The 16,146-nt window shown below is 45.6% G+C and overlaps 1 protein-coding gene across 1 annotated transcript; it reads left to right on the top strand.

Annotated features, from left to right (window-relative positions):
• Positions 1–11,830: 11,830 nt before the first annotated feature.
• CTU1 (cytosolic thiouridylase subunit 1) lies at positions 11,831–15,880 on the top strand. The gene is made up of 2 exons (XM_015425044.1): positions 11,831–12,368; positions 14,828–15,880. Exons 1-2 carry the CDS (start codon positions 11,867–11,869, stop codon positions 15,376–15,378), a joined length of 1,053 nt encoding a protein of 350 aa, XP_015280530.1. The 5' UTR covers positions 11,831–11,866; the 3' UTR covers positions 15,379–15,880.
• Positions 15,881–16,146: the final 266 nt, after the last annotated feature.

The following is a 16,146-nucleotide window of genomic DNA, read 5'->3' as shown; positions in this document are numbered from 1 at the left end:
AGAGTCAAAGCTCCCTTTGTCAGACACAGGAGAACAGAAGCGGAGATCTGAGTCCTTTCATCCCGGCCAGAAGGTGGGAGGGGTGTTGTAAAGAATGTTTGTAATGGATGCAAAGGTACGATGTATATTGTAATCTGCCCTGATCCGAATAGCCCAGGCTAGCCTCGATCTCGTCAGATCTCAGAAGCTAAGCAGAGTCAGCTCTGGTAAGCACTTGGATGGGAGGCCCCCAGGAAGTCCAGGGTTGCTGTGCAGAGGCAGGCAATGGCAAAACCACCTCTGAAACGTCTCTTGCCTTAAAAACCTTACAGGATTGCCATCAGTCAGTGGTGAGAGTTGATGGCAAAAAATACATAAAGGTCCTTTCCACACTAGACCTTAAATCCTGGTTCAACCCTGTCCCCAAACTTACATTCTACACTACACTTGAGTTCACCCCTGTAATTATCTCAGGGTATTTTTTGTTTCCACATTACATTGAGGTCACCCCGGTTTCGCCCCACACTTGTCCTGGGATAAAGGGATGCTGTTGAAGGATATGGTTTTGGTTCTTACCCAGTACGGAATTCTAGGAGACAGACTCTTTCGATGAAGCAGAAGATTTTATTGGATATACAGCTTGCAAGCAGGGTGCCCAGCTCAGAGAACTGAACACCCCGAATTGAGTTAATCAACAGATATATATTCTATCCCGGAGAGGTATAGAAAATAAAAAACGCCCTGTCTTGGCCCCCTTTCTGGTGACCAAAACGTACAGTCTTCCAGTCCCGTTCGCCTAGAGGAGGTGCTGTAACGCCTCTGTTGAGAGTTCTGCTCTTTCTCTGTGGAACCCCCCCCCCTCCAGAAGGTCTGTTGAGATAGCATATCTTGTGGTCTAAAAGTTACCCCACCCCTATAGTGCTTCTGTTTCTCCCTCCAGAGGGTCTGCTGAGATAGTATATCTTGTGGTCTAAAAGTTACCCCACCCCTATAGTGCTCCTACTTTTTAGCCAACAGTTAACTCCTCCCTCTAGAAGGTCTGCTGAGATAGCATATCTTGTGGTCTAAAAGTTGCCCCACCCCAGCCAACAGTCGAACCCTCCCTCCAGAGGGTCTGCTCTTTCTTATAGCAAGCCAGCCTGCTCAAGCATTTAGGTTCAGATACTATATTTTTATATAGTAAAATATAGTATATTTTTATATAGTATAGGCATGGCACCTCTGGCTTTATAAGATTCATGACCAGAAGTCCCTATTCTTAATTTTGGGTTGTTTGTGCAGGCCTCATGTCTGGTTTCATAATAAACATTAATCAATTGATTTCAAGCAATATTTTTCTACTGCAGTTTAAAGCAAGGTATTTAAGATTTTCTTTATCAGAAGTCCCTTTATTTATTTCATTTCTCACACTGTTATAACCAGGGATAGATGCAAGGTATTGTATCGCGAGTTGAACTCTGATAAAACCAGGGATGAGATCCAAGTGCGGAAAGGACCGATTGTTGTTTCTTCTGTAACAAATATGAGGTGCTTTGCTGGAGCAGACCAGTGGGCCGTTGATCCCAACTTTCTGTTTCACAGTGAACTACCAGTTGTGCTGAAAATTCTTACTGGGTTAAATGTAATTATTATTTTTTTTTGCCTCGGAAACACAGAAACTTTACATGGTACCCCCAATCCTCCACGTTTACCAGTTAAGGGGAAAATGCTGAGCTGCAGACTGAAAGGTCTGTAGGTTGGCAGTTCGAGACCCTAGTTCCGCATGACAGAGTGAGCTTCTGCCAACCTAGCAGTTTGAAAGCACCATGGAAATGTCTTCAGACAGCGCTGGCTCTCCCGCTTGGAAACAGAGATGAGCACCGCCCCCTAGAGTCAGATTTGACTGGCTTTCGAGCAGGGGAAACGTTTACCTTTTCTGACTCCAATGGTAACAAGAGGGGGAAAAAATGTTACTTTACAAAAGTAAAAACACCTCTTGCAGGACATATTCATTTAGGTTCATTTAACTTACTGTGTAGAGATTAACTTCAGAAAGGCTAAGCTGCTACAGCTCCAAGCCCAGGTAAGGAGAGAAGAAGAGAGGTCCTTGTGTGTTTCTTTAAAATGGTTGGTAAGTGTCAGAAGAACAAGGGGGTGAAAGAGGGAGAATGAGTGAGGTGATTGGTTGGTGACTGAGAGTGTATGGGCAGAGCTAGGTGTGTGTGTGTGTTGTAGAGAGAGTGGCCCCACTGCTGGACCTCCTGATAGCACCTGGTATTTTTGGCCACTGTGTGACAGAGTGTTGGACTAAATGGGCTATTGGCCTGATCCAATATTGGCTTCTCTTACGTTCTTAAGGTAGCGTATTCAGTATGAAGTCAGCAGTCAGCCGCTGTCAGTTGTGGTCAATCTACACAGAGACTGAGAAGTAATCTTCTAACTAGAATCATATAGAAGTGCTGTGAAAGGCATGAAGATTCTAAAGGAGGAAGAAAATATAAAGAGGGCATATTAGGAAAAATCTAATTTTAAGAGTGTGAGGGGAAAAGCTCACAGAGATCTGAGCAAAAAGGAAAAGATTTTACTGAGCAACTTAACAAAACATCTTGTAATCAATATACTTCTTTTACCAATAAAGTTTTTTCTTGTTTATTGTTAACCCAGAGTATTATCCTCAGAACCACATAGTCCAACGAAGGAGCCTTAGAGTTTGGGCACAATACTGTGGGAAAAGTTAATTAAAGTCTGGAATTAAATTCCTGGTGGCAGCAATGGATTGTTTGAGTGAGAGAAAGAAACAAGAAGAAATTTAAAACTACATTACACCTAACTACACAAAATAAGAGAGAGGTACTGTCACACTCAAAGCGGACAACAAATACAACCCCTGGTTGCAGAAGTCACAACACTGACACAAAAACTCAGCACAAACAGCCCAATCTAAAATAACCAGAAAACAAATAGCAGCCAATTACAGCCATTGACACCAAAACCTACCACTGTCTAAGCTTCCCCAAAAAGATTTTCTGAAAATGGTGAGTGCTTTCCGTGCCTTCTGGGGTGGAATGTTCCATAATAATGGTCCCTCAGAAAAAAAAGGCCTTGTCCCAGCTGAAGACGAGCAGACCCAGTTGAAGTTTTTTGGGTTTTTCTCCCCCCCCCCCCCCGGGTTAATGTACAAAGTCATATTTTCCTCCTCACCTGGAGAATCCTCCCTTGTCTTTGGGTGGCCTGGTTTTGCTGTTTTCTTTATCCTATATAAAACTCAAAATAAAATCCAATTATTTTAAGAAAAGGAAGTTTGCTTGCAGACAAGGTCACAAAGCTTCTAAATTCCAAATGTCCAATTTTATTGAAGAGGTTTCTGGATATGATAATGAGGGAGGAGGAGGAGGAGAGATTGGTTTTATATCCCTCCCTTCACTCGGAGTCTCAGAGCAGCTTACAAACTCCTTTCCCTTCCCCTCCCCACAACAGACACCCTGTGAGGTAGGCAGGGCTGACAGAGCTCTGAGAGAACTGTCCTTGAGAGAACAGCTCTGACAGAACTATGGCTTGCCCAAGGTCATCCAGCACCTGCAGCAGGAGGCGTGGGGAATCAAAACCAGTTCTCCCAGATTAGAGTCCACACACTTAACCACTATACCAAACTGGCTCTCTTTTCAATTAAATCTTCATCAGAATATTTTCTTAAGCCAATTCCTCAGCTAGGGAATACAAACTATTTCCCTGTGGGTAATCCAATTTCAAAGGGAGTAGCAGAGATCTATAAAATACAGTACATTTAGCACTGAAGAGCATACAAGATATGAATAAGGCAAATATTTGGCTTACCAGCCTCCTGTTTAAATAAAATTCTGAAGAATAAATAGTCTCAAATACTCAAACTGTGTATAAGAAAGCTCACAGTACGTACAGACTTCCAATAAATACAGACATTTTCACTACAACTGAGGATGTAATAAGCCCTTTAAAGAGGACGCCAGGCTTCACATGGAGCAGAAAAGCCATGCTTCTCTGTGCAGTAAAAGTCAAGGCAACTTAGATAAGATACCCAAGCTATAAAGTACATACAAGTGTAAAAAAGAAATATAAACAATTACCAACCTCCCATCTGGGGTGACGTATAATTCTTTAGAGGACAACTAGTCTCAAAGAAACAAACTGTAGGGGAAAAGCCTACAGTAAATACAAATTCCAATGAACACAAGGATATAGCTTAAGTTAGAAAAATATACAACTTAAATTAGAAAAACATACAAACCCTGTTTGGGGGATGCAGAGCTTCAAAAGTGTAATCAGAGAAATAAACTACAACAATAAAAGAGCTAAAACACACACCTCAGGGAAAGGCTAGGAAGCTTAAATAAGATGCCCAGACCGTACACTAAACACAGGCAGTGTTCCCTCTAAGCTAGCTCAGTTTTTTAGCCTCCAGCTCACACATTTTTGTCTTCGCTCAGGAAGGATGGCTCCAGAGCAAACTAATTTATGCAGTAGCCAAATCGCTTGCTCACAGCTTTAATGGCAGTAGCTCACAAAGTAGAATTTTTGCTCACAAGACTCCACAGCTTAGAGGGAGCATTGCTCACAGGTACAGAAAAATTAAAGGAACCAAACACAAATCCATAACAATATTTTACAAATAGCAGCTTCAGTCAATATTTCTATTAAGTCCATGTGGCTGAACAGTATTTAAATGGAAAATCCAGTACATTTCAAGTTGCAACAAAATTTTCTCCAGATTAGTACGATTAAAGCTATGAGGTTTTACAAGATCCAAGACAATATATTTAAAATACTCAGGGGAATGCTTTTTTCCCAGTAAAATGATGGACCAAAGGGGTTTCCATGTTGAAATTCCTAACTCTGTCAGTATCACATACTCTTCTCATCGCAGAATTGACCACAGTAAGTGGATACCCTCTTTGTGTGAACTGTTTAGCCGCAATGTGTTGTCAAAGGCCTCCTGTGGGAGGCTGTTTTTCCTCAGTTGTTACTTTAATCGCTCTTCTGATTTTATAGCCACAGAAAGGCAATCTTTCTCAAAATCTTTAGGGTTGGTAGACTTTCTCTTGACTCTAAGCATTTGAGAGAAGGGTATCTCACTGCAGAGGCTAATTTTCTGCCCTGGATCAAGCTGATTACAATATACACTGCACCTTTTGCATCCTTTACAAGCATTCTTTACCACACCCCTCCCCGCCTTCTGAATGGGACAAAAAGACTTGGAGATTTCCATTCCTGTTCTATTCGTTTCTGACGAAGGGAGTTTTAACTCTTGAAAGCTTATACCTGAAACTCTGGTTGTTCTCTAAGGTGGTACTGTACTCAGATCTAACTGCCATAGTGTGTTTAAAATGGGCTGAAAAAAATAAAAGATCTTAATTGGGCAGAAAGTCTCATACAGTTCCTCCAACCCACTTTCTTTTATATCTAATGGATATAATTCTTGAGAAAAGTTTTTTTTAATTTCAAGATGAGTTTTTCTTCCAGCTCAAAGGGGTAGCCATGGGGAGCTCTTTTGCCCCGAGCGTGGCAAACTTATTCATGGATGATTTTGAAACAAAAAGGATCAAGAACATATCCCATAATCCTTTTCATAAACATATTTTTAATTATAAAAGATAACTTGATGATTTATTTCTGTTCTTAGATGATTTTTCCATTATACAAGAATTTGTTGATTGGATTAACCATCTACATGATTTTATTACTTACCATTTTTCTAGGTCCCAAATCAGTTTTTTTGGATATTACCATTTTTATACAGGATCACAGCTTGGCAGTACGTCCCTTTAAGAAAAGCACTGATAAGAACTCTTAGCTCCATTATTATTCTTTTCATGCCAGACATCTCAGGCAAAATCTTCCTTATGGCCAATTTCTGTGTATCAAAAGGAATTCTACCTTTTTTTGAAGATTTTGAGAAAGAAAGGCTTTATAATCAACTCCTGCATCGGGGTTACCCCCCAGGAATGATTACATGGGTGTTCAATATTCAATGGACTAGTTTATTTGAAGAGACATCGATCAGACCTAAGACAAAGATCAGCTGTGCTTTTGACTTTACACCTCTTGGTTACTCGATTCAGAATATTATTTTTAAACACTGGCACATACTTAATGACATCCCAGGCTGCACTGAGAAGCCTTTTACAGGCTTTTGCAAAACGAAGAGCAGATCTGTCATCTCCTAATACTATAGAACCAGTAGTCATTGGACATCATAAATGTGCTAGATGTTCAATCTGTGCCCAAATTTGGGAAACTCAAGTTTTGGACTTCCCAGAGGTTAATTATAGAAGTAATATATCCTTCTTCTCTAATTGTTCAACCAAGAGAATGATATATCTTGTCCAATGTCCCTGTGGACTCAATTTTATAGGAAAATCTATATGTTCTTTATGTACATGTATTACAGAACACAAATTGCGTATTAAACACAAATGTGCAGACGCGTCTTTGGCACAACACTATATGGACCAAAACCATAGTCATGAAGATTTGAAAGTCTTGGTTTTGGAAACAGTTAGACCACATAGGTATAACCATATCGATATACATAAACATCTTCAACTGGAAGCTTTTTGGATATACAGATTGAAAACATATCAGCCTCATGGATTAAATCTGACCATTGATTTTTCCTGGTTTTTTTAAAAAATAAAACTAGTGCATTAGAATATCTATTAGAGTAGTTAGGGTGCTAGTTTAGCTTTAAATTCTACTAGATCCTTTTTACCGGAGGTTTGAGGTATTAGTATAGCTATATATTCTGTTAGATCCTTTTTGCCTAAGTTCTGTAAGAATACAACCCACTAATGGATGACGACATTAAAAGTATGCTTAGGAATCACAGCTGTTAAGGCTTTAACCTCATTCTTCAGATGGCCCATTTCCAACTATAGTTGCACCTTAGAAAGCATGCAAAAATTGTGTATGAGTGTAATTCTTAGTAAAAGGTTACGTAAATGTTTTTAGTTTTTGGATATTGTTAATATATTTTTATATTCTCTGACAGAGATCGCCTTTTTTGCAGAATTAGCCACACAGAGAATAAGTTGATTTGTAAAAGCATGGATACTAGAAGACAATCACATGTATGTAATGAATTATTATTCTTAGACTTATATGAAATGTATATGGTACATTGCACTTTGTAATTTATATTAAACTTATTGTTGAAGGAGATATAGTCCTATTTGGATGAAGATTTTCATTAACTTCGAACGCTACATCTTGGACTCATAAGAACATAAGAGATGCCAATGTTGGATCAGGCCAAAGGCCCATCCAGTCCAACACTCTGTATCCCACAGTGGCCAGAAATACCAGTGCCATCAGGAGGTCCACCAGTGGGGCCAGGACATTAGAAGCCATCCCACTGTTGCCCCCCCCAAGCACCAAGATGACAGAGCATCACTTGCTCCAGAGTCCCTATCTATACCTTGTGGCTAATAGCCACTGATGGACCTCTGCTCCATATGCTTATCTAATTCCCTTTTGAAGCCGTTCATGCTTGTAGCTGCCACCACTTCCTGTAGCAGTGAATTCCAAGTGTCTTTTCTTGCTATTATGCTATAATTGTTTGCTATTACACTGTTTGCTATTTATTGTCAAAATTGTTAAAAATAGTCACAATATAGTATCATTATAGCGTATAGCACAACTTTTTGTCTTTTCTATTATATACATCACAGCATACTAACTGTGGACAGAATGAGTCTCATTGAACAATACATTGCCTGTCGTTATAGCACACACAGGAATTATCATAATTTACTGCAATAAATACACCACCATGGCAGGGTGGGGGTGTTATGCTCTTTACACAACTGTGCATTTACTGCAAAGTAAAAATATTGTTCCAAAGGTCTCTCTCTCCTCATATTTATGGTGCAGCATGGATTGTGGCATAAAGAGGTGGCTCTCCAGGCTCTTGGATATTTGCTCTGGGTCTTTGACTCTGCTTTTCTGACATCATTGTGTCAGGGAGGACATGAAGGCACCCTGGCAGAGAAATCCTTTCCAGGCCCGTTTGCAAAAACAGATGAAGAGAGGGCAGGAAATTAAAGTTCCGACCCCAGGCGACGGATGAATAACAGGAAACAGCTTTTGGAGATGGAGGGGCCCCCAGCCATTCACAAGGCACTATGGATCAAACATAGCTAGGCAAATTCTGGGCTGCAAAGGGAGCTCTCTAAATCCTGCACCAGATTACAACCACACACACATGCACTCTACAAAATGCATGCACACTGCAACCCCTAAAGCAAGCTTAGTGGCCTGCTGGGGTATCAGGATGCTACCACTGGAGCCAAGCTCATGGGGTTCTTGGTCTTTCCTACCTTCCCAAGGCACTCTTGTGATTACAGAGTGAGGCTGCCCCCTAGTGGCGACACTCCTTTTTCTATTAGGATGTAGGCCTATGGACACATGAAGGCACCTTATACTGAAACAGACCATTGGTCCTGGTCCATCTAAGTCAGTATTGTCTACTCAGACTGGCAGCCGCTCTTCAGGGTCTCAGGCAGAGGTCTTTCGCATCACCTACTGCCTGGACCTTTTTAACTAGAGATGCCAGGGACTGAACTTGGGACCTTCTGCATGCCAAGCAGAGGCTCTGCCACTGATCCATGGCCCCATGAAGCTGTCTTAGACGGAATGAGAGCATCCACCTGGCTCAGTATAATTTACTGAGTGGTCGCAGCTCCCTGGATGAGGAAGGTGGTTTCCAGCACCTGCTGCCAAAGGTCCTTTAACTGGAGATGCTGTAGGTCGAACCATGGGCTCTGTCACCAAGGCATAGTGCTTCCAAGCTAACTCCATTTGCCTGCTTTTCCTCCAACATTTTGTTGGGGGTTACGGGATGGGTGGATGCTGACTTGCTTTCTCCACGTTTGCTGCAGTCTGAACTGAAGCAGGAAAAGAATGGGGCTGGGGGGGGGGGAGAACACATAAATCAGGTATGGCTGTGATGCACCTTCATGTGCTGGGTCCAGAAACCCCAGAGTTCCACAGACTTCATCTCATGGAACTGAGCCACATCTATTAACCCACCTTTCCTCCAGGTTCTCCCTTCTTCCTCCCCGTTTGGTGTAGTGGTTAGGAGCACGGACTCTAATCTGGGAGAACCGGGTTTGATTCCCTGGTCCTCCACATATAGCTGCTGGTGTGACCTTGGGTCAGTGACAAATTGTTTCAGAGCCATTCTTTCAAGAGCAGTTCTCTCAGAACTCTCTCAACCCCGCCTACCTCACAGGGTATTTGTTGTGAGGAGGGGAAGAGAAGGAGATTGTAAGCCGCTTTGAGACTCCTTTGGGTAGTGAAGGGCGCGGTATAAATCCAATCTCTTCTCTTCTTCTTCCATTTTTATCTGCACAGCAACCCTGTAAGGTAGGTTACAGCCAGGAACAGACAGCAATCCTAAACAGGTCTCTTCAGAAGCCTACTTAGGTCCATTGGCACTGGGAGCTAACCCTGGTTGAGTAGAGATCTGCAGCCAGGTCTTCCTAGCCGCTGGTTTTAACACTTGAGAGCCAGTGCGGTGTAGTGGTTAAGACCGATGGATTGTAATCTGGAGAGCTGGGTTTGCTTCCATACTTCTCCACATGAAGCCAGCTGGGTGACCTTGGGTCACTCACGGCTCTTTCAGAGCTCTCTCAGCCCAAAAAATGTCTAGCTCGCCACCTAGTGGTGCATAACGTTAAAGAGCTAGAGCTTCAGTGTGCCAGACAATCTTAGGATCTCCTGGCCATACTACACACATTGCCATAGGATAATTATTAGTTTTAACACTCTAACCGCTACCCCATGCTGGCTGCCAACCAGAGAAATCTTTGGGCTTTGCACCTAGCACTTGCTATACTAATTAATTCTGTATTATACCTCTTCCCCCCACCACACATTTTTATTTCACTGGCTTAGCTCTAAAGAAAAATCCTGATGAACTCGAAAGCTTGCAAGCTATGTGATGCTGTTTTTATCTGGTTCTGACTGAGGTATCCACAGTGCAGTCCTTTACCAAGGGATAGGACTGGAGTAATTTTGCACTGGGTCATGCTATGGGTGATCAGAACCAACTATAATATTGCAATTTTCATGTATTTACTTCACTTATATCCTGCCTTTCTCCCCACTGGGGAACCAAAGCGTCTTACATCATTCTCCTCTCCTCTGAATATCTGAAGAAGTGAGCAGTGAACTTCCGAAAGCTCATCCCCTGCCACAAATTTTGTTAGTCTTTAAGGTGCTATGGGACTGTCTTTTCTGCTGCTACAGACTAACAGGGTTACCAGTTTGGTGTAGTGGTTAAGAGTGGGGGGCTATAATCTGGGAGAACCAGGTTTGATTTCCCACTCCTCCACATGCAGCTGCTGGTGTGACCTTGGGTCAGTCACAAGTTCTTTCAGAGCTGTTCTCTCAGGAGCAGTTCTCGAAAGAGCTCTCTCAGCGCCACCTACCTCACAGGGTGGCTGTTGTGGGGAGGGGAAGGGAAAGGAGATTGTAAGCCGCTCTGAGACTTTGAGTGAAGGGTGGGATATACATCCAATCTCTTCTCTTCTCGATCTACCTCACAGGGTTGTCATGAGGATAAAATAGAGGAGAACGATGTAAGACGCTTTGGGTCCCCAGTGGGGAGAAAGGCAGGGTATAAATGACATCAATCTAATAAGAACATAAGAACATAAGAGACGCCAATGTTGGATCAGGCCAAAGGCCCATCCAGTCCAACACTCTGTGTCACACAGTGGCCAGAAATACCAGTGCCATCAGGAGGTCCAGCAGTGGGGCCAGGACATTAGAAGCCCTCCCACTGTTGACCCCCCCCCCCAAGCACCAAGAAGACAGAGCATCACTTGCCCCAGAGCCCCTAGCTATACCTTGTGGCTAATAGCCACTGATGGACCTCTGCTCCATATGCTTATCTAATTCCCTTTTGAAGCCGTCCATGCTTGTAGCACCCACCACTTCCTGTGGCAGTGAATTCCATGTGTTAATCACTCTTTGGGTGAAGAAGTACTTCCTTTTATCCGTTCTAACCCGACCGCTCTGCAGTTTCATGGAGTGCCCACGAGTTCTTGTATTGTGAGAAAGGGAGAAAAGTACCTCTTTCTTTACCTGCTCTTTCCCATGCATAATCTTATAAACCTCGATCATGTCACCCCTCAGTCGTCTTTTCTCCAAGCTAAAGAGCCCTAAGCGCTTTAACCTTTCCTCATAGGGAAAGTGTTCCAACCCTTTTATCATTCGAGTTGCCCTTTTCTGCACTTTTTCCAAAGCTATAATATCTTTTTTAAGGTGTGGTGCCCAGAACTGCACACAGTATTCCAAATGAGGTCTTACCATTGATTTATATAGGGGCATTATTATATTGGCTGATCTGTTTTCAATACCCTTCCTAATAATCCCCAGCATAGCATTGGCCTTCTTTATTGCAGTCACACACTGTCTCGACATTTTCAGTGAGTTATCCACTACAACTCCAAGATCTCTCTCTTGCTCAGTCTCTGCCAGGAGAGTCTCTGCCAGGATATAAGTGAAGTAAATAAAATATTAAAAAATTAAAATATTAATAAAACCTAATAAATAAAAAACCACCGCACCCAGCTTTTGAGCTCTTCGGGAATTCTTCTTATAACAGCGCAGCCCTGTACAGAGTTTCTCCAGTTCTATGCTTGGCCTGGAAAAACTCTGCACAGCGGTTTCCTGCAGATGAGACTCAACGACAGGCTTCCGCCCGCCTGCCAACTTGGGTCACGTCTGGGCACTGCGGCGCTCTGGCTGTGACGCACACCCAGGGCCCAGCGGCGAGAACCCAAGGTCTGCCGGGAGTTGTAGTTTCCTCCGTCCGCCGTCTTCCGAGGACAGCAGCCGCTTCGAGCGCCCTGACCCCCGGTCGGACATGCCGGCGCCGGTCCTTTGCCAGAGTTGCGGGGCTGGCCGCGCCGCGCTCCGCCGCCCCAAGACGGGCCGGGCGCTGTGCCGCGCGTGCTTCGTGGCGGCTTTCGAGGCGGAGGTGCACGGCACGATCGTGTCGGCGCGGCTCTTCCAGCCGGGCGAGACGGTGGCCGTCGGGGCGTCGGGCGGCAAGGACTCGACGGTGCTGGCCCACCTGCTGCGCCTGCTCAACGAGCGCCACGGCTACGGCCTGCGCCTGCTGCTGCTCTCCATCGACGAGGGCATCGCCGGCTACCGGGACGACTCGCTGGAGGCCGTGCGCCGCAACCGGGGCCGCCTGGGGCTGCCGCTCCACGTGCTCTCCTACCAGGAGCTCTACGGCTGGAGCATGGACCGCATCGCCCGCCACGTCGGCCCCAAGAACAACTGCACCTTCTGCGGCGTCTTCCGACGGCAGGCGCTCGACCGCGGCGCCGCCTTGCTGGGAGCCGACAAGATCGCCACGGGTGAGCCGCCTGGCGCTTCGGTTTGAGGAGCTGGGGGTGATCTCAGTCTTTACCAGTGTTCCCTCTAAGCTGAGTTAGTGTGAGCTAGCTCACAGTTTTTTACACAGTTTTTTAGCCTCTGGCTCACACATTTTTGTCTTAGCTCAGGAAGGATGGCCCCAGAGCCAACTAATGTATGCAGTAGCCAGATCACTTGCTCACAACTTTAATGCCAGTAGCTCACAAAGTAGAATTTTTGTTCACAAGACTCCACAGCTTAGAGGGAACATTGGTCTTTACCGAGAATGGAGTCGGGATTCGCGTTCAGACGTTCGGGCGCTTTCACGTTTATGGGGGTGTGTGTGTTGTGGGGAAGTTTTGACACTGACGGGCTTGTGTGCTACCCTGCTCAGCAGGTTTGCGAGCTCTTGTGTAACAATGTCAATGCTATTGTGTTGCACTGAAACGGTTAAAATTATAAATTCACACGGTGCATGTGTCTGTGTACTTGCAATATCCCGAAAACAGTTTCACATAACCTGGATAGAAAAAAAGGGGAAAACCAAACACGTCTGTGAAAACTACCCTATACAAAACCCTATACTTGCAGCGCTGTTCTGAGTGGAGTTATGCAGTCTTCGAAGCTCATTAAAGCCCATGGGGTTAGGAGAGTCGAGTGGCAGTGTGAGAGAGTCAATTGTGCCCGATGGGATCCCTGCTGGGAACTTAATTTTCCGGCATGTGTGAGCCTGGGCTGGATCTGGGCTGTGTGGCAATGCAAGGGAAAAGAGCTTGAGCCCTTGAGGGGTCACCATCAATGTTCCCTCTAAGCTGTGGAGTCTTGTGAGCAAAAAGTCTACTTTCTGAGCTACTGGCATCAAAGTTGTGAGTGAGAGATTTGGCTACTGCATAAATTAGCTTGCTCTGGAGCCCCATCCTTCCTGAGCTAAGGCAAAAATCTGTGAGCTGGAAGCTAAAAAATTTTGAGCTAGCTCACACTAACTCAGCTTAGAGGGAACACTGGTCACCATGAGTTGCAACTTGAGAACGTTTAACTATTATTATTTTGTGTGTGTGTGTTCCATCAAGTTGCAGCTGACTTATGGCGGCCCCGCAGCGTTTCCAAGGCAAGAGATATTCAGAGGTGGTTTGCCATGGCCTGCCTCTGTGTCACAACCCTGGATTTCCTTCTCCTCCAAATACTAAGCAGGGCTGACCCTGCTTAGCTTCCAAGATCTTGATAGGCAAGACCGAAGCCATTTTTAAACTGCTTTGTGTAGCTCAGGCCAGAACATAGCCAATTAAGCAAAGGTGTTCTTTAGAAATAAGACATACAAGAAGTGGGACCCGCACAGGCGGGGGGGGGGGAGTATTCCCTGCAGCTCCTGGGTGGCTCGCCTGCTGAAGCAGCAGGAGCTCCATACAGAGGAGGATGCGGCTGCAGGTGAGCCCAGCAGGCGGTCCGTTGGGCTCACCTAGATTCCCCAGCCACCGCAGCCGCAAGCAGCAAAGGCGGCGAGCCCTGTGCAGCCCTTCTCCCTCCCCCCCGCCGCCACCAGCAGCAACGGCGGCAAGCCCTGCGCAGCTCCTAGCCACTGGGCTGGCCAGTCCCCCCTTCCCAGCAATGGCCGCGGCTCCCAGCCATTGGTTGCCAAGGCTTCTCTTGCCGCGCTGCCACTGGCGCCGCCAGCAGCCACAGTTCCTATTGGTAAGTGCTTTCTCTGCACATGCACAGGGAAGGCTCTTTTACTTTTGGGGGGGATTTAAATATCCCCCGTATACTTTTTTCAATGTTTCAGATTTTCCTGCACATCTGGGGATTGCCCCAAATGTGCAGGAAAATCTCTTTGCCCCCTAGGTGCCCCGATGTGTGGATTTAGATATCCGCACGCAGGGGGCGCCTTGGCTATTACATATATAGATTGTTTTGCAAAGCTCAGGAGACATATGAGCATTCCAAATAAGGGCAAAAAGAAATGCATGCTTGGCAAATATATTTATATAGATGTAAAGAAAGTTTAAGTTTTGTAATCTGTAAGCATCTGTGTATGTCTACAAGTTGTTTATTTCAAGCTATAAAAAGCCGATACCTATGTTGCTTGGGTGGAGCCTTTGGGTTTCTGCTGCCAAGGTCCCCTTTATTGCAATAAAGTTGTGTCTCCTTCTGGAATCCCACTGGTAGTGTTCGTCATTGGGGACTGGCACACCAGGTTAAGGGCCCATTTGGCTAACAGTCTGACGAGATCCAGCTAGCCTGAGCTATCTAGGTCAGGGATTTTTTTTTTTTAACTTTCCATTTATTAATCGCTTTCCCCAGTGGGCTCAAAGCTATGTACAGTTACTCGATATAGACAAGGGACTAACAATGTTTGTAGGGGATAGGGAAGACAACATATATTCATTTTTAATTGCACGCGCCGTCACTGGCTTGGCTTATGATTACCACTATGGTGAATATTGCTGTCTCATTACCTTCTTAGGTCACAACGCAGACGACGTAGCTGAGACGGTGCTGATGAATTTCCTGAGAGGGGACGTGGGTCGGCTGCGGCGCTGCGCGGGGATCCTCACCGGTGGCGAGGGGACCTTGCCGCGGTGCAAGCCCCTGAAGCACGCCTACGAGAAGGAGATTGTCCTGTATGCCTACTTCCAGGGCCTGGACTACTTCAGCACTGAGTGCGTCTATGCGCCCAATGCTTACCGCGGCCACACCCGCACCCTGCTGAAAGACCTCGAGGCCGTGCGGCCCAGTGCCGTGGCCGACCTGGTGCACTCGGGTGAGCGCCTGGCAGTGCGTGAGGATGTGCGCATGCCCACCCAGGGCATCTGCCAACGCTGTGGCTACCTCTCCAGCCAGCCCCTTTGCAAAGCGTGCGTGCTGCTGGAAGGGCTCAACCGCGGCCTGCCCCGACTGGGGATTGGCAAGCCCAGCCGGCTGCAAAAGGCTCTGACGGGTGCAGAGAAGCCGGAGGCGGGCTTCCAGGAGGACTCTGAACAGTCCAGCAACGCTGTTAGGACTATAGACTTCTGAGCCTGTGTTTTTCCTGTCTTGGGTGCTGAGAAGCTCCCCCTTTTCTGGTAAAACCTTTCATGTTGGATCCATGCGGCAATGAACTGTACAGATCAGGGGTCCCCAGCATGGGGCCCCCCAACACCTTTCCTGGTGCCTGCTAAGTGCTTTTAGAAAGTGTGAAGAAATTGTTAAGAGTTATGTGTAATCTAACTCCCTGACATTTTGTGGCCCTTCTGCAGCGGCAGTTTTGCGATTACGCCCACTGCTGTGTATCAGAATTCCAAAGGTGTCCCTAGGCTCAATAAGGCCGGGGACCCCAGTGAAGACGTTCCCACCCACAGTGAAGTGGAAAGAACACTGTGCCCTACTCAAAGCCAGCTGCTCTCCAACCAAAGGATGGGGGCACAGGCGCCACTGGGAATGAGGCTCCATGCCATATGAGAGTCTTTTGCCATGGTCAAAGAGGAGCCGAGAGATTAAAACAGTAGACAAATTAACCCCTATTAAACTTGATTATTGATCCCGCATTTGTGTTTCCATATCTCTTTTTCCTAATGCCGAAGCTCAGAACTGCAAGGCTTTCCCCTGTTTAGCAGAATCTCTTGATAGTGAATAGAGGATGTTTTGGTTGTCTTCCGGTACTTTTCCTATTGTTTATCAGTGCTTGGGCCTTGGTAGCCCAGGCGAGCCCAATCTCGTCAGATCTCAGAAGCTAAGCAGAGTTGACCCTGGTTAATCTTTGGATGGGAGAGGCCACCAAGGAAGTCCAGGGTTACTAGGCAGAGG

Source organism: Gekko japonicus, unplaced genomic scaffold, assembly GCF_001447785.1.
Source record: "Gekko japonicus isolate JY-2015 unplaced genomic scaffold, Gekko_japonicus_V1.1 scaffold2515, whole genome shotgun sequence".
NCBI lineage: Eukaryota > Metazoa > Chordata > Lepidosauria > Squamata > Gekkonidae > Gekko > Gekko japonicus.
This window is presented reverse-complemented; position numbering and strand designations above follow the sequence as displayed.